The 23,053-nt window shown below is 49.6% G+C and overlaps 2 protein-coding genes and 1 pseudogene across 6 annotated transcripts in view; 1 reads left to right on the top strand and 2 right to left on the bottom strand.

The window, feature by feature from the left end:
- Msantd1 (Myb/SANT DNA binding domain containing 1) lies at positions 1–15,324 on the bottom strand. 5 transcript variants are annotated; one of them, XM_034509110.2, is made up of 5 exons: positions 14,163–15,324; positions 13,110–13,195; positions 9,797–10,061; positions 6,005–6,280; positions 1–4,374 (listed from the first exon to the last, which is right to left on the bottom strand). In XM_034509110.2, the coding sequence occupies exons 2-5, from the start codon at positions 13,123–13,125 to the stop codon at positions 4,134–4,136; spliced, it is 798 nt and encodes a 265-aa protein (XP_034365001.1). In that variant the 5' UTR covers positions 13,126–13,195; positions 14,163–15,324; the 3' UTR covers positions 1–4,133. The 5 variants fall into 5 exon arrangements, with proteins under 5 accessions (XP_034365001.1, XP_076794457.1, XP_076794456.1 ...); XM_076938342.1 differs by having other exon boundaries at positions 9,797–10,008; XM_076938341.1 differs by having other exon boundaries at positions 9,797–10,008; positions 13,110–15,324.
- On the top strand, positions 12,024–12,678 carry LOC117712887 (small ribosomal subunit protein eS21 pseudogene; annotated as a pseudogene).
- A 143-nt stretch (positions 15,325–15,467) lies between the features above and the next one.
- Positions 15,468–23,053, bottom strand: part of Htt (huntingtin) — a 144,171-nt gene continuing 136,585 nt past the window's right edge. The window contains exons 62-67 of the mRNA XM_034508291.2: positions 22,354–22,468; positions 22,041–22,254; positions 21,587–21,692; positions 20,564–20,726; positions 20,218–20,378; positions 15,468–19,314 (exon numbers count right to left, since the gene is read on the bottom strand). Of these exons, the coding sequence (XP_034364182.1) occupies positions 19,101–19,314; positions 20,218–20,378; positions 20,564–20,726; positions 21,587–21,692; positions 22,041–22,254; positions 22,354–22,468 (973 nt within the window). The 3' untranslated portion in view covers positions 15,468–19,100. The remainder of the gene's footprint in view (positions 19,315–20,217; positions 20,379–20,563; positions 20,727–21,586; positions 21,693–22,040; positions 22,255–22,353; positions 22,469–23,053) is intronic.

Here is a 23,053-nt window from a genome sequence, read left to right as displayed (position 1 = left end):
CTTCTTCTTCCTCTCTCTCTCTCTCTCTCTCTCTCTCTCTCTCTCTCTCTCTCTCTCTTACAAGGTTTTGCTCTTTTGCCTTAAATTCACAGAAAGCTTTCTGGTTAAGCCTCCTGAGTACTGGGATTACAGGCATGAGCCACCGGTTCTGCTCAAGTGTCCCTGATGAGGCACTAGGATGACTGACAAACTAAGTCTTAACCTTGAGATGATGGAATGGAAAGCACAATTCAGAGCTTTTGTCACGTTTGCGTGTTGGGTGACCAAGGAGAGGCCTGTGTGCAGCTGTGTGTGCTGTTTTAAAATACGGCTTATAAAGATTCCTTGAAAGAATACTGGCAGGCCAGGGCACTGGTAGGTATATTCCTGAGAAATGAGGGAAAAGGTAGGCCTTTTCCTTAAGAGAAACAGTGGCAGCATTTGTTATTAATAGTAAAGTTCACACATTCCTGTAAGAGTCAAACTTTGGAAATACTTGCTCCCACCACAGTGAGCTTTGACACTGCCCACCTGAGGTCTTCCTGCTGAGACTGTCAGTGACTGGGCAAAGGTGACTAATTATCTGGCATCTGATTGATGACATGTTATAATACTAGGAACAGTTGTATCATTATGGGTACAATATTTTCCAAAAATGTTTCCAAATGCCCACTTGGGACCCAAACTCACAGAAGGATAAAGAGCCATTGAGGCATAAGATGAGTCTTAAGGAAAGTTTAGGGCTTTCAGGGAAGTGGCTTAAGGTATGAGCATTTACCTAGCATGCATGAGACCCTGGGTTCAATCCCCACCCCAGAAAAACAAAAACTCCATCTTCCAGCTCCTCAAGTTTGAGGTAGGACAGAGTTGTAACAGCCACATTGATTTGTTTTTTGAATGTCTTTTCTTTCCAGGTAACTATTCCTGTGAGATTAGACTTAACAACCAGAAACTCTTCCAGCAGCAGAGCACACAGATGCCTGAGGAGCCCTAGATGGTTCCTTTGAGCCAGAGATTTGTACAAATAACAATGCCACTTTTCTTGTTGAAACCTTATTTTGGAAAATACATTTTTCATACAATTGGTCCTGATAGTAACATATAATAGGTTTATTGTTCTGAAATAAATAACCTCTTCATGTCTAAAGTTTAATTTTTTTTTATATTTATTTATTTATTTATCTATTTATTTATTTATTTATTTAGGTTTTTCGAGACAGGGTTTCTCTGTGTAGCCCTGGCTGTCCTGGAACTGACTCTGTAGACCAGGCTGGCCTGGAACTCAGAAATCAGAAATCCGCCTGCCTCTGCCTCCCAAGTGCTGAGATTAAAGGCGTGCGCCACCACCGCCCGGCTAAAGTTTAATTTTTAAATAAGGTATTCTATAGGTACTGGCACTGCTGTCTAGAACTCTTCAATGTTCTCTGGGATCCTTGATCACTTTTCTGAGTCACCGGGATCCCTGAGATGATGGTCTGGACTCTACCATGCTCCAGTGACATGCTAAGCTGCCCTGCTGAGGCGCCGTGTGAGTTGCGGAGCTGCTGCCTAGAAAGAAACATCTCCTCAGATGGATCCTTGAAGAGGCTGTTACAATCCCCTTAGCTAGTGAGGGAGTTCCTGTCCTCAAGGCTCTTCCCAGTTTCTGAGTCCCTCCGACTTCCCTGTTGCTGCTGTAAGCCTCCATGACCAAGGCAACTTATAGAAGGAACGGTTTCTTTTGGCTTATGGTTGCAGAGGGAGAAACGGCCATCACCATCATAGCATCATAGCATCATAGCATCATAGCATCATAGCATCATAGCATCATAGCATCGTGTGGCAGTGGGCAGGCATGGTGGCAGGAACACCCGGGAGCTCTCATGTTAAACCACAAGGAAGAAGCAGACAGAGCTCACTAAATCACACAAGTCTTATATTCTCAAAATCTGCCTTCAGTGATATACCTTCTCCAACAAGGTCATACCCCTAAGCCTTGAAAACACCACCACCACCTGGAGACTGAGACTGTGGGTGACATTTCTCATTAGCATCACCACAGGCTCCTGCTGTGTGCCCCAACTCCACAAGCAACTGAGAAAGTTTTCCCACCGTTGGACCTATTCTTTGTTTCATATGAATTTAAATGTAATTTTTGTCGTTTCACAGCAAAATCTACAGTTCTTTCAGAAACATACTGGGATCACATGAATACAATGAGCAGGCTTTCTGTGGAGGCTTTCTGGTGGACTCAGCAACCCACCCCTGTGTACTGTCTTGCATCTTTCACTGACACTGCATATCTTTACAAGGGCCTCTGTCTTTCTTGGTGACTCCACTCCTGGGCAGTCTACTACTCTGGTCTCAGCTGAACAGACTCATTTCTCATCCTCAATTTTAATACTTTTAGGTTGTAGCACTTGAGGTCTTGTATGTTTAGTCTTCTGGATCGTCCAAAGTGCTATCTGAAAATAAAGGTAACTGTCATGTCTTCATCCTGTCCCTTGGCTTTCTTTGTTTGCTGACCAGTGTCTGGTTCTAGATGTCAGAGGATCAGGTAGTAATGGTGAAAGCACTTGATGCGTTTAGTTTTGTGTTCATGTTTGGCTGAACCTGATCAGATATTTTAGTGTTTACTAATAGAGTTATTTTGCTCCTTGAATGGCCCAGTAGCTAAAAAAGAAGTGGGGAAGTACTCAAGGACACACCAGATGATGTCAGCAGATCACTGTCCACGGTGGGTCCCCAAGCACCTAAGGCTGCAGATGAAGTCTGGAAGACAGGAGGCTCCTTGCCTTGGCTCTCAAGTACTATATGTCTCTGAGTTCCCCCTCTTCCTGGAGCCATCCAACTGTTTTTTCAGGAGGGGGCTGTAGTTACTTGTCCTGGTGCCCCAAAGCTAACTATTTGATCTCTGCCAGGTTAAAGACACAGGGACATCACATGGACAGCTGGCACTTTGCTTAATTTACACCACAGATATTGACAGGTGCTTCATCAGTACCACTAACTGAATGTTTCCCACTGCCTGTGGTTGCCAGCTGAATGTGGCTGCCATGCCACAAGACATGGACTCAAGAGCCCTGTGTGGGGACAGAGGACCTGAGAACTCAGAAGACCTGAGCAAGACAGATCATGCCTGCTACTCTGTTTCAGCTGCACAAAACATGCAGCCCTTCCCATAGGCAGCCTCTACACCATCTGGATGACACAGACTTGCAATGAAACAGGATATTCAGTGAGGGGGTCCTGGGAAGAGCCTTTCATATGGTAGAACGACTGTGGCAAGCTGGACCAGTGTGTCCAGCCTTCTGCCTATTCCCAACAAGCTTAGAGAAAACACAAACCTCCTCCAGAAGTGCATGGCTCTAGGTGATCTGGCTGTTGGCTGCCGACTGGCCACTGGCATCAGGCGCTCTAGGTATTGTTCGCAATGGCTGTTCCCTATATGGGGTGCTGCTCTTCCTCTCCCCACCAGAATCTGGTTCCTTATGTCACAGGCCCAACCTTTCCCTTGAGCACCCACTATCACTGCCTACCACTTCTCTGATGACTGAACCAAAGCTTCATCAAGCCAGGACCTATGCCTCACTTAGCACGCCACTGTTATCACCAGGACTCATATCAACAGGCCAGAGAGCATAAGCAGTAGGAGTCGGCTGCATTCTGTGCTAGTGTGAAGCTTCAAACAGTCACTAAGAGTGGAGTTGGTACTGTGATAACTGGGTAGTCAGGGTAGCTGCTACAGATCCTGTGGAGGAACGCACACACACGCCTCTGACCTATAGCATTTGCTTTTATCTACTGAAGAGAATCATCCAAGCCAGCACTTCCCCTTCCCCTTTACACCAGAGAGAGGAAAGCTGGCTTCCAGGCAATAATGGAAAGTATGTTTAATATCAAAAGCTGTTTCAAGTATCAGATAGTGACTATACTGGAGAGTGGCTTCTGGGACCTCCTCACTACCTATTGTCCTGGAGTCCCTGGCATTAATGCTAGAGATGGGGGTCCCAAGGTCTCCCAATGCCACTGGAGTCCTAGAAAGCCCTTCAGAGAAGCACAGAGGCCAGGCTGAAGCCTGTCCCCTTCCTGGACACCTGCCTGGGTGGGCAGGACTCTGAGCCTGGGTGGGCCTTGAGATAGGACGGCGTGGCACCTGGCATCCTCTCCATGGCCTAGACGTTGGACTTGGCGATGATCTTCTCCAGCAGGCTCATCATTCGCTCCTGAAGCTGCAGGCTCTGAACCTGCAGGATGTTCTGCTGGTCCAGCACACGACGCACCTCTCGGCATGTCTCCTCCATGGCGCGGCTCAGCCTGCGCTGCTCCTCCAGCATGGCCTCCAGCAGTCGCAGTTTCTTTTTTTGTAGGTGACAGCTCCGCATCTTGCGTTTCTTTACAGGGCGTTCCTCTGACCTGTCGGGGAAAGATGAGTTGGTTACAGGGACTGGAACATGGGAGCTACTAGACCTTCCCAGATACCCCACTGGACAAAGAGGAACACTGAGGCCCCAGGAGCCATATCTAGGGCTCAGGTCTCAGCTCACAGAGGTGGGGAGGGGTCAGAGCTCACAGCACTATCACAGGTGATAGTGCTGGCTTGTGGGAGGGGCAGGCAATGGCAAACTCATCCACATCCCAGATTGTGGACTATATAGGTACATGATCCCAACAGCACCCCAAGCCCACTGAGCTGGTGGAGGGTGCTCGCTGGTGAAGAGCCTACTCCAGGGAGCAGCAAAGAAAGATGCTGGGAATTGTGTGGTACTTGGTACTTTTAAGGGAAGTGAAGTCTGTAGTCCCCACTGGTCTATGACAGATGAAGAAATGGGTTCAGAATGAAGGTCTACCCTGAGCCCTCTGTCTCCAAGTATGCCTTTGGCAATGGGAAGGGGGTGGTCAGACAGGCATCTGGGCTCCTCCCCAGGAGATGCCCCATGGGTGCTCTCTGTTAGTCTAAAAGCCCTTGCTGTACAGCAGAAAGCTGCCAAAGCATACCAGACCCTAAGGCCTATTCTGGTAGCTGCCATTATCTGGCCAGTGCTCTGTGTTCTGAGCAAAGTGAAGATCAGTTAGTCTTGGGGACAGAGCCCCAGGAAGCTGTGCCTGGGAACTGGGCTTGGTAAGCCATGGGAACAATTGGCCATAAATCTCAGGCTTCTCTGCTAGTTTGGTCTGGCTTTAGTAAAGACAGATTTTGTCTGGGCCCTTCCCTCTAGAGAAGGGCTTTTTGGGTGAATTAAGCAGATGTTCCCAGCCCTAGGGACATTGGGTTCTGAGACCTCCACGAAGACACCTTTCCTACCTTATCTGTTGTAAAACAGGCTTGAAAGTCCATAACTCAAAGCAATATTTACTAGTTTCTTCAACTACCTGAATCCTCTTTTACCTTGGAAACCCATCCTAAATATCCCTGAAGTGGCTGCTCTGGACTCCACAGTCTAAAGCTACAGGGCATCTCCTTCTTGTCCCCCAACTCAGAGGCTCTGTGAGTATCTTGCAGGCACAGGCGTGTGGCTAACACAGGCCTGGAGTGTGATGACAGATAAGACAGATAATACAGGCCCATTCACTGCTCGTGAGGGACAGGTCTGCATTTCCATCTTGTGAGGACTTGTTGCTGAGGTGTGGACCCAAGAAAGGGCCCATGTTGGGATTTGGCAGGCAGGGAAAGTATGCTTGGGGCCTGGCCCTGTGTCTTTTCTCCTTGAGGAATACTGATTTATCCCCATTTTTATGGTGGGAGTCAGGGGTCAGAGAGGTCAAAGAACTTTCCATGCAGGTAAGAAGTGATGGAGCCTTGGACAAGCCCCACCTACCCATTGGCACTAGAGCTCTTGCTGCTCTGAGGCTGACCTGGCCCGGAACCAGGCCACAGCTACGACCTGTGCAGCCAGTCAGACCAGAGGAGACCAGAGCGTGTCACTGTGCCACTGCCAGCCCCTTGCTCTGAGCACTGGAGCTTTGGTCCCATTTGGGAATAGGGCAGGGGACAAAGATGCCAAAGCAGTGCTGGGTCAGGACAGGGAGAGCAAACACACACTACCTGAACTTAAGGGACAGTAAGCTGGAGGAGCTTTCGGAGCGATCATCCTCGAAGCGGCCTTCATAGGAGCACTGGGTATACGGTAAGTACAGAGGGGTGGACTTAGCAGACGGCGACAGAGACGCCTCGGTCTGGGACGTGGAGGGCCCCGGCTGCTGGCCATCCGGCAGTTTGCCCTCACAGGACTCAGGGACCTTGGCCAGAATCCTATCAATGGCTAGGTAATAGGGCCAGTCCGGCGGGACGGACTCGCTATCTGTCATGCATTTTAATTTCCTGAAACGAGAGATACAAGAGCCAAGGTGAGAAACAGCAGGTGAAGTCTGTCCTGCCTGACCCTTGGGCAGAGTGACACTCAAGGGGTCTAGGTCCCCAGAGAGAGCCATGCTAACACAGGCGGGAGCCACTCTCAGCCAGCACGGTCTTCCTCAGCAAAAACAGCCAGGCTCTAGGGTCCTATGACACTGGACAGAAGGTAGAGGCTTTGGGGCCTGTATAGCCTTGGGCGTCAGAAAGGAAAGCCAAGCATGAAGAAGGGTATCCATAGGTGCTGGGAGCTTGGGGCTGGTTCCTGTGGTCTCTGTTCTTCTGTGGGGTCTAAACTCACTACAATGAACTGAGTGCTTTTTATGTAAATTAACCTTCAGTGATGAGACTGTGTGTGAGACACTGACATAGCAGCAGTTGTAGTCTACAAAGATGCTTCCAAGAGAGAGAACAGCAGGGCCACAGGAAAACAATACTCACAGTTCTGAGCCTGTATCTTGCACATACACTGTGATCTTGGACAGGTTCATTAACCTCTCTGAGCCTTCATGTTTTTATATTAGAAAAATGGGGATGAAAAAGTAAATCCTTCTTCACAAAGCTAAAGAAAAGATTTAATAAAATAATGTCTGGTAACCAGGGGTCCAGGCTCCAACACTGTTCTCAGCTGAATCTACCAGGAAAATTTGTTAGGCCGTATCATCAATGTAATGCTGCTACCATTCAAGCCCTGAGCTAAGCCTGACTTAGCTCTCAAACCTACAGCCTGCCCAGAGACTGTGGGGCTGTGTGGCCAGTGCCATCTCACATTGCCTCACATCCCACTCTCTACTAGTGCCAGAGCTGAGGGTCTGATCAGTGCGACCTGTGCCCTCAAGATCCTATGCCCTGTCTTCTCCAACAGCCAGGTCCTGTACACTGAGAGGATTATCACATCTCTGTCCTTGGTCATCCCCTGAGAAGGGAGGGATACAGAAATTGGACACAGGCTGGTTCAACAGTTTTGGTCTGAAGAGAAAGAGGCAACATAGAAGCATTGTGGTCCTTAGGGCCACTTTGGGCCCATACAGGTTATTTGCAAGGGCTGGCCATAGTCTTATTGGTCTCTGAAGATGGAGAGCTGGCTGAAGGAGCCCCCCAACACGGGTATAGCCAAGAATAAGGGGCTGCTGCCCAGGACTGACGCACTTAACCAAAGCAGAGGCTGGCCTTGGGGAGTAGCATGGGCCTAGGGGGCTCTACCACACAGCATGACTGCATCAGAGAGCAGAGGCAGGTCACATAGAGCAGAGCAGACTGCTCTGAATGAATAGCAGGCACCATTAAACCACCTGGGGACACAGGGAAGGCAAAGTTTATTACCATTAGTGCCACGTCAGCCTTCTACCCAGGCTCCTCCTCTCTAGAGAACCCCTGCCCCTGTTTTCTCTTCTCCACTTAAGCCAGCCCGCTCCTTGGAGAAATGGGAACAGCTTGTCTTCCGTGTGGGGGCCTCATGTGGTATTCCAACAAATCATGGTCCAAGGAACCTAGCTACCTGTTCATATTTCCTTCAAGTCAGAACCTTAATATATAAACAGCTCTTGTAAAAAAGAAAACACTGCTGTGAAGTCGGGAATGGATGGATAAAGAACTGGTCAGCTATGAGGAACCACGGCCTACATGTGCTTTATAAATTATGAAGTGCTATGACTCCTACCCCTAGACTGCAGTGGCTGGTCTTTCCATGTACTCTCATCTGGCTCACAACCACCTCTAGGAATGGAGACAGAATCCCTCCCCTAGGACTCTGTGGGAGGCTTTCAAGATAAATAATAAATATTATAGCTAGACATTGTGAGCTACTGAGTCGAAGAGAAGCTAAGGAAAACAACCAGTGGTGCTTCCCATCTCCCCCAGAAATCCCTTCTTCACCAAGCACTGGAATAGGACTATGGGGCATGAGTAAGCCAGGCAAGCCTTGGCCATGGTTGCTATCCTCGTGTGTTCACAACTGTTTTGCAGGCAACAGACTTGGTCTCAACTCTCTCCTCTTAAGACAGAGGCTTACACTTACCATCAGCTATAATACATGACTGTGATGCCAGCAAGCCTAAGCAGCTGCTGGAGCTGCGGGTTTTTGCTTTCAGGCTCAGCTGTGGGCCAGCATTGGAGGTCAGAAATGAGCCATAGACAAGCCAGGCTTGAGGCCCTCTCACTTCTTCCATGGCCCTCATAAATCAAATCAGCAGTTAGAAATAGAGTTTCAGGGTCTCATGGTCTGTCCAAGGTCTTGTTGGGCCATATCTCCCAGGGGCACAGAATTCGTGGGCCACGCAGGGGTTTCCCTCCCTTTCTTGGGGCATCTCTTTACTGGTGAGGGCAGGAGAGCTCCTTTCTTCCATGGAGTCTGGCTGGGGACTTCACAGATGTGCCTGCAAAGCAAGGTCTGAACAAGCCTCTCCATCTGCCCAACTCACCAGATGGACTACTAGTACATCTGTGAGCCCTGGAGCATCCCTTATCATGGGATCTGGATGCAATCTTAGGCAGCCCCAGGCCCAGACTGTCTAGTTTGCCTTTTGGGGAAGTACTTAACTACTGTCTTCCCTTGACATGCTCCAACTTCTACTGTGACATCTCCCCTCCTAAAAGCCTCATGCACACAACCTTCACTTTATATTCTGACCTTCATCCCACCCACTACTTTCTCATGCCTGGAAAATCCACAATCTCCAGCCCATCCATGATCCCCGCCCTGCACTTGACTTTCCAGAGAGGTCAGACCCACCACAGCTGCTCCTTCCTGGATACCAGAGATGCTCCAGGCTGTGAACTCAGTATCAGTTCCCCCCCAGGTTCTCCTTTGGCTGCAAGCTAGGACAGTCAAACTGAGAGGCAGAAAAGTCAGAGACACAGATGGGGAGTCCCCAACCTAGAGTTGTGTGCTGTCGGGGGAGCCCCCTAGAATTCCATCTTATCAACCCTGAGGCTGGCCCTGGGCTGGGCTCACCGGTTGGCCAGGCCTGGGAGTCAAACCTCCTTTTCATCCTAGCTTCAGTTTTCATACATGAAACAAGAAACCCCATACCCTGCCCAACTTGGGTACTTGTGGTAGGTGGTGCAGGCAGAACCAAGCCCAGTTGTTACCCTGTAGTCCCAGTTGAGGATGAGGTTACAAGATCTGATCTACTGGTCTACTGCTGGGGCATCATGACAGGTAGGAGGCGGGTCTAATGTCAGCCTCAGAACCATCCTCATGATGGTGCACCTCCAGCCCTAGTCCCAGAAAGTTGAGCTGAGGACACTCCCAGCTTTGCCACTTGAGAGTTCATGATCAGATTTTTTGCTTGTGGGCCTCAGTTTCCTCATCATCCCAATGGGAGGCTGCACAAATGGTTTTGGAAGGTGATGTTGCCAAGTGGAGCTCTGACCTACAGGTGGACATCTAGCCCAGACGACACACACCCTCCTTGCTTCAGAGCACAGAGTGGCGCAGAGTGGAACAACCTGCCTAGACCCTCCCACACCATCCAGCGTGCTCACCTGTACTGGAAGGTCATGTTGGTGATTTTGATTTTGATCTCCTCGCCTAGCCGGCGCTCCCCAGTCATCTCAAAGAGCTTGCTGGCCATCTTCTCATACACCTTGGCATTGCGCTTGGTCTGCTTGAGCTCATCGAAGAACTCCTCCCAGACCAGCATGAGGCCGCGCATCTCGGCATCTGTCCAGTTGCGGGCCCGTCGATGCTTCTCGGTCTGAGGAGACACAAGGTAGCCAGGCACTTCGGCTGCTGCCATGCTGGAGGCACCTGCAGGGTTAAGGATGGCACTCAGGCAGGGCCTCAGGCCTGGCCAGCGCACCATGGGCGAGAGGCAGTGCACTTGTTCACTCGCTTGCTCGAGGCAGCTCCACGCTCAAAATGGGGCCTACATCTGACAGGCAGGAATTTAGTTAAAAGCTTTTAAACGGGAAACGTCATTTTGATGTCATGTTTCCATAGCAACAGAGCAACTGCATAAGCTACAACAACAGAAACCTTTTAACTGAAAGCACAGGAATCAGGGCCGCACTGACGGGCCATCAATATTGCAGTGAGAGGCTATACCCAAACCCATGGTGGCTCCCAGCCCTCCTCCCACCCTTCTGACCCTCTAGGCCTCAGAAGAGACTTGCTTTCGCTGTGCCTGACAGGCTCCTACATGGGGGATCTGGGTAGCAGTCCCCACCTCAGACCCACCTGGTTCATACAGGTTAGAGTCCAACGAGGCCCAAGATATGCTGAGACGAAAGGTACAGGGTCACCAGGGAGATAGAGGCCCCAATGCTGCCTTGATGACTATTAGTGTGGTGAGGTCCTTGCTGAGAGGCCACTCTCTTCTCAGAGGCCTGTCAAGCTTTAGTGAAGCTAGCCCTCATGAGTCCCTGACTCCTTCTCATTGACTCTGCTTCTTTTGCTCCACTCACGAAACATCCTGGGTGTCAGGTTGTGTGGGTGCTGGGAAGCCAGGCAAGTCAGATCTAGGCCTTGCCTAGCTATGCAGGCCAGAAGGACACAGATGCTGACCTTCACCATGGGAAAAAGCAGGAGCATAGCCCTGATGGAAGAGGCAAACTGAGCTGAGCTGAGGAGGCCCATTAGGGAAAAGTAGCATCCGGCAGAAGGTAATGTCAATGTCCTGAGCAGGGCATATTTTAGGGCTAGTCCTCAAGAGATAGAGCAGTGTTGGGGTGGGGACAGGCAAAACATCAAGAGGAGGGGTTAATATGCCCGAAAGGCTAGGCAGGGACCTCAGGCTGAGAAGCCAGCAGAGCAGGAGTGTAGAATGTGGAATCCGCAGAGGGAAAAGTTACCACGGGGCATCAACAGCTAGCATTTGGAAATGGACTACATGGAACCTAAGACCCTCATGCTAGACTGCCTGTGGTGGACACACGGTCTAGTCTGATCCTAGAATCTCTGGGCCCAGTACACTCTATTAGTAGTCATGCCTGGTCCCCAAACAACTAGGTTAAAACTCTCTAGTCAACAGAACAACAGCTGCCAATCAGATCACTGGCTTTCCCCCTGTCTGACCAAAGACAGGAAGAACTCAGCCTATAGAAAGCAGTATCTCTGGGCTTTCTGTGTCTGCTGTAAGGAGCACAGTCAGTAATGTATTGGGTGGGGGGAGTGACCTTAGTTGCAATCCAAAATTAGAAAAAAAAAAAAGGCAGCAGAGGGCAGCCCTTGGAAGTCTTGCTGTTGCTTCATAGGTTCAGGTCAATGCCAGACTTCCTCTCTGAACCCTGGGAGTCACTTAGGGACTTCCTACTGCTAAACTAGCAGACAGATACCCATGATTGTTCCATTTCTCCTAAGAGTACTCAGAAGGTCTGCAAAAACTCCTCTTACTGCCCAAGTCAGATACTGAGCATGCCAGCCACACTACTGGCCTGCTGGTTTATTGCTGCCCCCTAGTGCTGGGAGTGGGACCTGGGTCTGGTTCTCAGACTTCATGGCTAGAAAATGCCTCTTTCCTCCAGGAAGCCCCATTCTTTTTCTTTTTTTTTAAAATTGGATATTATATTTACATTTCAAATTTTATCCCCTTACCCCATTCCCCCCACCACCCAGAAAACCCTTATCCCATCCCCCCTCCTCCTACTTCTATGAGGGTGTGCCCCCACCTAACCCCCACTCCCACCTCCCCAACCTCAAATTCTTCCCCCCTTAAATCCCCCCTCCCCCCCACTCAGTGTTCAGCCTTCATGGGACCAAATTGATCCTTGAAGAGCAGGGCAACTAGGAACCTGCTAGGCTGGCCCTGTCTGCCTCCTGAGTACTGGGGTTAAAAGTGTATGTCACTATGCTTAGTTTCAAGCTGCTAGCTTTTGAATCTAGTTTTGTATGACCTTAGCAATGTATTCCAGCCTCAGTGTCCTCATCTCTGTACTAAAATAACAAGAGCTAGCTAGATGACTATAAATGACTCAGCAAAATGCTGGCCAAAGCGCCATAACCTCTTTAGGGATATGAGGTCGTCCTAGGTCCCCATCTGCCATCTCTTAGCCCTTTCCACAAATCTTCTTAGAGCCTCTGGAGAGTTCAAAGTCAGGCAAGTGGCTAGCTGTTGGCTAAAGGATGTCACTATCCCTTTCTGTGTTCTTGCTAGACCAGTGAGCAGGGACGGCCTCAGAATGCAGAACAATGCCGGCAAGTTTGTGGACCTGTCCGTGCCGCGAAAATGTTCCGTGAGCAACTGCATCATTGCTGCCAAGGACCACATGTCCATCCAAATAAACGTGGCCAAGGTTGACAGGAGCACAGGCCAGTTTAATGGCCAGTTAAAAAACTACCGCATCTGCGTGCCATTCGCAGGATGGGCGAGTCAGATTTTAGTCTCAGATTGGCTAAGACTGGTGGAATCGTCTCAAAGAACTTTTGAGCAGAAAAAAAATCAGGAATACTTTGTTACAAATCAAAGTGATAAGTACCTGTGACAGCTAAAAAAAAAAAAAAAATGTCACTACCATTACTCAGGGTCCTATAGTTAGATGGCTGCAGAGGAAACATCTATAACAGCTGTTTGCCCAAATTCCCAGAGGTAGAAGCCTTCAGAGCCAGTCTGGCTGGAACTATTTCATTATACAACACTTTGGTTGACACCTAAATGGGGGGTAAGATGGGCTTCTGCCTCCTCTTCTCAGGCATGTGGGCATCAGCAGCCCAGGTACAATGTGGCCTCTGTGGGGGCACCCTGTAGAGCAGAGTCCTTGCCTGGCTTCCAAGGATAAGAATGAACAGGTGTTTGTCCAAGCCTCAGCAGCCCCTATCTAGGGTGGGACATACTTCTTTATTCAGGGTAGAGTTCCATACCTTGACACAGCTGCATGGCCTGCTAGGACCCTCAGTGGTCACGGGATGAGGAGGCAGGAGGCTGAGGACTAGGCCCCCAGTAGAACCTGAAGGGAAAGGGGGCAGATCAGCTTTAGCACGTGTCTCCTCAAGGCCAGGCACACTGAATGGAATCAAGGCTGGTCCTATTGTGAGCTGGTGAGACATACTTAGGCTCTCTAGGTCATGTTTCCCCTCTAAATAATGAGTCTGGGGCTAATCTAAAACTTCTATTTATGGAAACTGTTAGGACTGCAAGAAACCAGGCCTGACCAGGGTGATAGCAGCCAAGCTTAGCTTATATGGATAGAGACCAGAGTAGAAAATGGCCAGTTTCAGCGGAATGCTAGGTAACTTGAGAACAAGGGACTGTGAACTGAGCCTGTATTGACGGGAGAAATTTAGGGATTGAAGGGCCTGAGAGTATATGAAATGTGTGCACATGTGGCAGTGGCCAAGTACAGCCCTAAGAGGTAGTAGGACCTGGGTCCAGGAAGTCCTAGGGCACTAAGGAGTTTGAACTGCTCTGGGTGGTTAGTGATGTGTGGCCTATGTCAGTGGTGGATAGTGAGAGGGGTTATGACCTACCTTAGAATTGGCTTGTCGCAGCAATTCCTGGGGCCTTGCAGCCTAGCTTGGGATAGAGGCCTAGGCAGCTAGGTAGTTTAGCTTGCATGTTAGATATTGCTATCACATCAATAAGGAGTCCAGGCTCCAAACGCCCACCCCAAGTTTGAAGTGATGCAGGCATCCCTTTCAGGACGACAACATGGAGGGAGATGAGACTCAGGCTTTTAGGGCCAAGAATATGTGTGGATTCCAGGAAGGTCTCAATGGTTCTCAAGTACCTGGGTCCACCTCTGCTCATGAGCCTTCCCTGGGCTACCCAAGTAGGTCTTTCTGATTTGGTTGAGCTTTGTTACTTCATATGAAGGCGAGGCTCACACCCTAGGAAGCCTGGGTACAGCTCCAGGAAACCTGGACCCTGTCCACTCAGTATGTGGCCACATGGCCACAAATGGCATACATACTCACCATGACTACCCATTCCCCTATCCAACACAGGCTCCTTCTTCAAGCTCCTTCAGAATGCTTTGTGGAAAAATTGGAGACAAACAAGACAATGAAGCTGAGGGGTACCTCAAGTCCTGTACTGCTACATTCCCCAGGCAGGAGGCAGGACTTGCTGTGGTGAGGGAGTGTGTTCTGCCATAGTGGCTAGAAGGAATAATGTACTGCCAACATCCCAGGGAGGCTTACCCTTAGCTTTTCTGGAATATCACCCATGCCTGTTATGTCAAAGCTCTAGCTATCTACCAGAAGGGCAAAGGCACTTCATTTCCCTGAAGTGACCCAAACTCAAGTGTTGATGAAGATCTTAAGGGCAATATTACCATAGTACTAGAGAGGACTGCTGAGGTAGATTTAGGGAGTAGAAGCAACAACACTCATGCTACAATCAAGTGCTTGAGTTACTGAGCAAAGCCCCAAACTTGGTGGGGCACCTACCAGGCCCCTCCTGCCAAGGGTTCGTTATCTTGTACAGAAAACAGACCCTGTGCCATGCCCTAGAAGGGATAGTGGCGTGCGCTGGGCTCCATAAGTCTCCAAGAGTTCTCCTGGCACTAATTTCAGTGTCTGGTGGGCCGAAGGACCAGGTAGACAACTCTAGCCTCGAAAATAAAGCTTGACAGGCCTTCAGAAAGTGTTTCACAGCTTTGTTCTTTCAGGTTGGTGGATAAAGTACCTGCACTCCAGGCTAGCCCAGATACTAAAGAGGAGACCTGGTAAGACAGACAATGTCACAGACAAAGTAAAAAGAGTTGTAATCTACAAAGGACAGGGTAGGTGCTGCAGACACAGCAGCCAGCCTAGGACAAAGGTGGAAAGACCAGTTATGTTGAAGGGCAAAGAGGACTCCATGTGGATCAGGAGCATGACCAGAAGGGAAGAAGGGCTGGTGGAGAGCATGCAGAGACTCCAAGGACTAACTGTGTCCTGTGTGAAGACAGAGCCTCACCAACCCTGTAGGACCCTGGAGCAATGTGTGAAAGCTGAAACAATATCTAAGACCTCACACAACAGGCTTAAAGCGCCAATAACCATGAGAACTTGGCACACCATATCTCCCAGACAGGGAGAGCACTTCAGTAGCTCCTAGGCCTGGTCCCAATTCCAGGCACACAGGTTCATTTCATATCTAGTGTTGCTTGCTTGACCTTTACAGTGTCAAGATGGCTGCTGGTAGTATCCTTGTCCTGTTGGAGATAAGCGAGATGCTTTCCTCAAATGCTAGAAAGGAGATTCTCAAAAGTAAAGCAAGCCTCAAACAGCAACAACTGATGGTTTAATTGCTTCTTTAATTCAAATGTACAATATCTGTAATTTAAAAATTTTAAATATACATTTCATGTCAGTCCTTCCTCTTGGAAATGGACAGCCAGGTCTAGGCTGGGCTCCGGGGCACACCCATCACAGCCCTCCTAGTTCCCAATGGAGCCCATGGCATACAGCAGCAAGGTCTAGACAGGAGCCCCCTAGAATGCAGCCAAATCTCTGCAGATAGGTCTCTGCCACCTATTACCTTACACCCAGCTTGTGGCAGAGGGTGTTTCCAGAGACACCTGAGGAGAGCAGTTCCTCTGATGGCTCTAAAGTATGACAAGTACACATGGAGGGTGGCCCTGAACCTTGACATCATCTTTAGTTGTCAAACTGCTCAGCATTGGTTCTTCTTTCCTGGAGGCTCCAGAGCCATTGAGGAACAGTTCTTTTCCAAACCATGATATCCTGAGCCCCCACCCAGCTTCAGCAGCTCTCAGTGTCTTCTACTCCCACATACCAATCCCTGGATGACAGCTTCATGCTTGTCCTGGTAGCAGCCATGATCCTAGTGCTCAGTGTTGAGGGAGGGAGGGAGACTGTGTGGGGAAGGATGCTCACAGGTTGCAAGAGGAGACTAATCCTACAGCCCCACAATGGGAGGCAGGACTCCTTGCCAGGTGGCTGTGAGCCAAGCTATTGCTGTATAAAATCTGTCCCATGAGTCGGAAGCAGAGCTGCTTTATTCACAGGAAGGTGCTTCCTGCCAGGGAAGGTGGCTGTTAGGGTTGGTGCCTTCCCTGGCACTGCATTCTACAGGGTGGGAGGTGGTTCCACGACAGTTCTTCCCTCCAGAAGGGTCCATGTGCAGACGAAATGAGAGAATAAAGGGCACTTGGCAGTGGCAAAGTCACCTACATGTCAAAGGGGCCATCAGTGGGAGGGAGGCACATTTTGGAGAAGAAACATGCTGAAGTGCATTGCCAAATAGTTCTACCCTGGTTTTATTAAAATCTTTCCTGACAGTACTAGCAGGAAAACAAAAACAACATCCCACCTCCTACCCCCAAAACCTCACAGTCAAAATAACTTTTTTTTTTTTTTTTAAATAAAGTTTGGAAATCTTTAGATTTTTGAGGAATTTGATAAAAAGTTTTGGTCCCTCCTGCAATTAGACAGGTGGGGCAATGTCTCCAGTGGGACTTTAATGAGCTATGGACTTTAAAAAATTGAGTCCCATTCTCAGATGCTAGACTCACAAAGTTGACTGTATGTAGCAGCTGCAAGAAAAGTCTGCTTTCAGAAAAATCGGACAGGCATTTTTAGAGGTCTTGCATACGTCTCTGAGGAGTGTGTGTGTGTATTCACATGCAAATGCATACCTGCCTGTGCCCAGGTACAGCTCTAGGTTGTGGTACCCATGAGCAGACAACAGCCTTGTCGTACAGGCTGTTCTTGCCCCATACTAAGAATTGTTTCTGATCACACTGAACAAGAGTGCAATTAAACTAGAGGTTGAGCTCACTGATATAATCCCCAGGTGAATGGCTCTACATTTTATATTCAGTTTCCTTATGAACATCTACCTTGAGGAGTAATTAGGCCTGCAACATGCTCATCTCAGAGCTGTTGGACCAACCTTAGAGTGTGGCGGCAGCATTGTGAGAACGTCCATGTGGTCCCCAAGCACTTCTAGGAGGGAAATCTAGGGTAATAAGTAGAAGCCCTAAATCAGCAAAGGGGCATCGGTGACTTTCTTTTATTAAAATTCAGTAACTTCCCTTAAGGTCCTCTTGAAAGACCTGATCCATGTCCACTGTTCCTATTACCATGGCACCAGTATGGGCTGGGCTGGCTAGGGGTAGCCTTTGTCAGGGGTAGATAAAGAAAGAATTAGGCCAAGTGTGAGGCTCCCCACAACCTGTGTTTGGTAGGGAACCTTGCATCCCAGCAGCCTTTTAAAATTGTCATGATGGGAAGACAAAAGAAACTTCAAGGGTCTCAAGAAAGCAATCCATGGACTGAAGCACAGTTAATTAAACATAGGCTGCAAGATCTTTCTTCCTGTGTAGCCTAGAAATAGCTCCAAATTACTCCTCTCTCCTACTCTACAGCTGAGAAATACAGACATGACTTAGCAGAGCAGCAGAGAACCTGCTCTGTCATATAGACAAACAGCAAACAGAGCTCTCAAACCAAGCCAGGAAATGAAGGCAGTGTCCAGGGCTCACTTTCATTAACATGGCCTGGCTACTCTGGGCTTGGGCCATGGGAAGAAGAGGTAGCTCTGACCAGCATGGGAAACTGTCTGAGGCCATAGGCTGACCTGATTTTGAACCTTCCCTTTGGTGCCTCATCTTGTCAGGGCTGAGTCCTCCCTGGGCTCTGACAGGCATAGGTCTATACTCTACTGGGTTGACAGAAGGCAAGATAGGAAGGGGTAAAAGAGGCTCTGGGTCCATTCTTAACTGTTGCTAGGACACCAAGCTTTCCCTTGACCAAGAGAAGCTGAGACACACCAACAAACCATAGCTCAGAGACACCTTTGGGGTAATCAGGTTAGCACTCCTCAGATCCCAACCATGCAGAAGATACAAAGGGACAGACAGCATCCACAATGGTCAGCTGGTGTCTGGGCAGGTCAGCCACGACCAGGGATGAGGTTATTGGGATAGCCTCTTTGGGTCCAGGCTGAGAGACTAGGAGAGTGTAGTCAGTAGACAGCGTGACAGTCATGCCTAGGGTGGTGGGCGAGGGGCGGCTGCTGCAGGGCAAGCCTCTTATAACTATAACAATGGAAGTCAGTCTCCTCGGTTCCTCAGTTGGGCCACAGGCAGGATTTTCACATAGGCAGTCAACACCAACACCTCTCTCTGTGCTGGTTAAATGGAATGCATAAGAGAAAGGAGCTGTGTGAAGTGCAAGTGCCATAGGGGTGGTGGGAGGGCTACATGAGGGACCTGCCCGACTAGATTGGGTAGCTACAGGAGAGGGAGTGGTGGCCAGAAGGCCCATCCACTTCCATAAACTTTGTCACATGCAGCACAGGCCTTGCCAAGTCACACACTTTACACGGGCATAGGAAGAGTTACATTAAAATTAATCTCTTTACTGATATAATTAAATTTTAACTCCTGAGAAGAAAACAGAGAAAGGGAAAATGATGCTGGACACCTGGGACCCCAGTTCTCAGCCCCCCCCCCCCACACACACCGCTCATCTTGTGTCCAGACACTGGTGTGGCAGGTACGCCTGCTGGGTAAATGTGGGAGGGAGCTCTCCAGCCCAGTGGGACAAAAGGGCTCAGAACCATCTGGCAAGAGCTAGGACTTGTGTTCTACATAGCAGGACAGCTGCAACCTGGCGACCATGGCCAGGGGAACACTAAGAAAAGGACAAACACCTGGTCAACCTAGCACTGCCACCAGCTGCAGCGAGGCCAGGACCCAGGACTCAGGCTCAACCCCAACATAGTGCATGTTCCCTGCATAGCCCTCATTGCAAAGCACTCCTGCCATTGCCTGGCTGTCCACTTGACACAAGTGGAAGCCTGCATAACCAAGGCAGCCCCAGCAGAAGCTTGGCATAGGCTCCTGGAGGCTCAGGCCCCAGCAGCTGCCTTCTCTCAGCCTCTTGTTCCACAGGTACTACTCAGCAGGTGGTGACCTTGTGAACATTTTGCAGACAAACAAGCAGCCTGTGGTATGGACTTCCTGGTGCCGCCACCACCTCAAATACAGACTGGAAAGCCCTGCGGTCGAATTCCTCCTCTATCTGGTGTCTGTAGAAGTCTGTGGCAACCAGGCAGAAAAGGTTCACATCCACCTGCTCCAGTTTGCCCATCCTGCTGATGACGTGTGGAAGGCTGGTAGAAGAGTTAAGGGGAACGATGGCAAGGGTGGAGAGAGCCTCCCCAAGCGGTTCCCTTCCCAAGTCCACCAAGAGGCCTAGGGAAGACTAAGGGCAACCAAAATCGAGGCCAGCCTAGACCGAATTAGCAGCAGCTGCTGCTTGTACTCCTCCCAGCTGGAGCTTGCTATCTGCCCAGGAGGGCAGGGGTGGGTAGGCAGAGAGGCCCAGGAAGTGGGAGCCCTGCAGTGCAGACAGGGTGCTGGTTCCCTGTGCTCTGCGCAACAACACTTACCTGGGCTGTGCTCCCCATACAGTGCTAGTGGCTGGTGTTCCCGCTCACACTGCTCCAGTGCAGGGAGGGCAGAGCTAGCACCCTGCCTGCAAGGCTTTCCCAGTACTTAGGGTGAAGCTGTACTGTCACCACCAAGAGAACTTTGCTGCTCAGAAACTCTCGTGGTCTACTGTGGAGGAGGCTGCCAGAGGAGGAACTCCTGGCATCACTATTAGGGCGGGAACTACAGCATTACTTACAGCTTTCCCCAGGAGGGTGACCACAGTGTAAAGATGAGAGCTAATGAGAAGCAGCATTGAGAAAATCTCAGAGGGATAATGTATGCCAGATGATGGGGCAGCTGCAGGGCCAGCGGCTGGCTGGCCTGAGCTGCCCTGCCTCCCTTTGGGCTCCCCTCTTCTCCCTCAGCAGTAGAACTGCCACAAACCATAGCTGGCAAATGGCTAGCCCTTTTGTTTCGTGTCCCTGTCAACGTTTTAGGGAAGGGTTAACGTCACCTTGATACCAGTAGAGTTCTTTAGAGTTTAGGTTTCAGAACACTCACTGAAGCCTGAACTGAATGCTAAGAGAATAAGGAAAGGCTGGTGGAGACTGATACCTGGCTAAAGCCCCATGGAAGGATACATCGCCGAAACCCATGGGCTGGTAGATGCGCTTACAAGGAAGCAGGAGAGGCTCCACATGGCCATGGCAACTGGAGTTCTTTGTGTGAAGTTGGACAGGGACAGCATGACCCAGTCCCGGACCATGGATGACTGCCCAGCACTGTGCAGAGTCTGAAAAACCTGGGGAGGAGAGAACTCTGAGCACAGGGTCAGGCTGTGGGGTTGGGTGAGGGGACTGGAGCCACAGCTGCCACCTGTCTTAAAGAATGAGTAGGCCCTGATGACAGGCCTACTGGAAGTGTGGGATTGGCTCCCCCTTCATCTCCCTGCTCTGTCCTTGCCCCACAAGGCAAGTACACCCTTACCTTGTATACTACAGTGGCCATGAACTGTGGATATGGCTGCTGGTTGGACAGAAACTCTCCAATGACTTTGTTCATGACATCTTGAGGAGGAAAGAAGTCATCTAGGAACTGAGGCAGGATCCTTGCCACAACTCTGGCTTCACAGGGAAATCCCTTGCGGATCCTGAAATGAAAGGAGCTGATCTGAGCCTCACCCTGACTCTTGGCCTATCAACCCTGCCCATAGAATCAACCTGGACCAAGGCTCAGAGGTCCTTGGCCTACAGGGATGTTCCAAGTGGGGCTCAGACCACAACTAGGGTCTGAGTTTTAAAAGCCAAAGATGACACCCAGGCTGTCCTGACTGATCTGGGCACAAGGTGATCTTCCCCACTCTGGGGAGAATAATGTAGTTGTGGGAAAGCCCTGTAAAAGAACAGCAGCAATAGTATGGGGTAGTGACATTATAAAGAGACTCTCCACATCAAAGTGTTCCAAAACTTTTCACTGTTGCACGTCCTAATAGCCAGAGTACTACTGTCAATCAGGAGCTTTTCTTCCCTTCAAACACAGACCCCCAACATGTTCCTGCTGATTCTTCTCTCAACATTTAACACTTTTCCCTTAGCAGCATCCTTAGAGGCAGCTGACCTATGACTATTCCACTAATGCCATACAACTATGGGATGCAGCTGAGAAGTACACAAGTGACTCAGGCACTTATCCGTGTCTCCTTCTTGTGGATATAGCCCAAGCCCCACCACAGCACTTGGCTATACTCCAGGAGTGTCTATTTCCTCAGCAGTGGCCTGTGGGATCCACCAGGGCAGTGGTTTGGTTGCACACCTGCATGGGTCCAGTCGTCCCTGAGTCTGGCTTGCAGGTGGTGCTCTGTGAATATGCATGCATTGGAAAATGGCTGCAAGATGCATTTTAAAGTTCAAGAGAATGAACAAATATACACAGAAGGAACTGCTCTGGCTGTGGCTCTAGGGCAGTCAATGACTGGGAAGGTTAGAGATGGGGCTTTGCTACATCTCTTACCTATCAAAGAGAACAGACACTCGCTCCATAGCTACGATCACAGACTCACTGTCAGGTGTAGCAGGGCTGGGGTCAGAAGCTCTGCCTGGACTGGCTTTTTCCTTTCCTGAAACAGAAACACTAAGTAGACTACAGGACAGAAGCCTAAGAGTCCTGAGATCTACACTCAGTAGCTCATACAGGACTTTACCAGATAGGCAGAGATCAAAAGCAGGTGATTATAGTCCCTAGCAAGGCAGGACCCAGCCCAACTTTCTTCCAACTCTCAGAGATGTAGTGGCCAGAGGCAACTCTGATACCTATACTTGGTGGTATCATGTGAGCTGCTCTCTTGCCTTGGGCCCTAAATTTCTGGAAAGGTGACAAGGCTGTCTTAGGGCCACACTACGGCTGCCACACCATGAGGCCTGGCTTGAGTCTCTGGGTGAGTCTCTGACTCTTACAACTCACTCACCTGTGTACATGCAGGTGAGCATCAGGCCTAGGGCTGCCATGGCCCTATGTGGGCTTTGTACATTCACTCTGTCCACACTTAGCTTGACCAAGGACTCTGTGTCTAGCCGAGAGAGCTGCTCAGACAGCAGGAGCCGCTCCAGACCCCGGAGGGCACAGTGATAAATGATGGAGGGGGTGGACTCCTCACTTCCAGACAGCATTACTCCACACATCTAGACAAGAAGGAAGGCTTATTCTTATCTTCCTCAAATGCACAATGACCCACTGGTAACCTGCCTATGTTCAATAGAGTCCATCTAGAGCCCTCTCACCTGTATCACAGATGCTGAAAATTCTGGTCCCACATCCAGAGGGTAGTTTTCCATCAGGTAGAATGCAGTGGCACACATCACCAGCACATGCTGCTGGCTGTGAATGTTCACGCAGCTAAGAATGGGAGACAGTAATCATACCCAGTCATATACAGCAGCCCCCGCCTGTCTGCAGAAGGGACAGTTTTAAAGTATTATCCATCCACATCTATTGAGTACAGAGCCCTGGGTTATGTCAGCTTCTCCAGGCCTTTTCACCTGGCTGGCCTAGTGATTACACTGTCTCTAGAGCTGCATGGTCTCAACTTAGCATGCCATCTCCAATTCTGTACCTGTCCATAGGCCACTTCATTCTCCCTGCACATTCTTCATGTTCTTCGTCAGGGTGTCTGTTTGGTCCATGCATATGCTAACTTGTAACACTCTAACTCATGGGATCTCCAGTTGGTGCCTGTTTGCCTAATGGCAGCAGTAGGGTCCTGGCTGGAATATGAATTAGACCAATGCCACCATAAACAAAGGAGCCATACTTTATCTCTTCTACCCTTTCAGATCTGTTCAAATGATACTGTCACTCCTAGGAACTAGCCACTGTTTTGTACAGGATTCTCTGCATAAAGCATCGAGCAAGTCTATGTGATTGTCTGACTTGGAATTGTAAGCTCCTCCTATCTGTCCCCAGTCCTCTGTGCCCTCTTCA

The sequence above is a fragment of the Arvicanthis niloticus genome, chromosome 7 (assembly GCF_011762505.2).
Source record: "Arvicanthis niloticus isolate mArvNil1 chromosome 7, mArvNil1.pat.X, whole genome shotgun sequence".
NCBI classification, from domain to species: Eukaryota; Metazoa; Chordata; class Mammalia; order Rodentia; family Muridae; genus Arvicanthis; species Arvicanthis niloticus.
The sequence above is the reverse complement of the archived record's forward strand: the minus strand, read 5'-3'. Positions and strand labels throughout refer to the sequence as shown.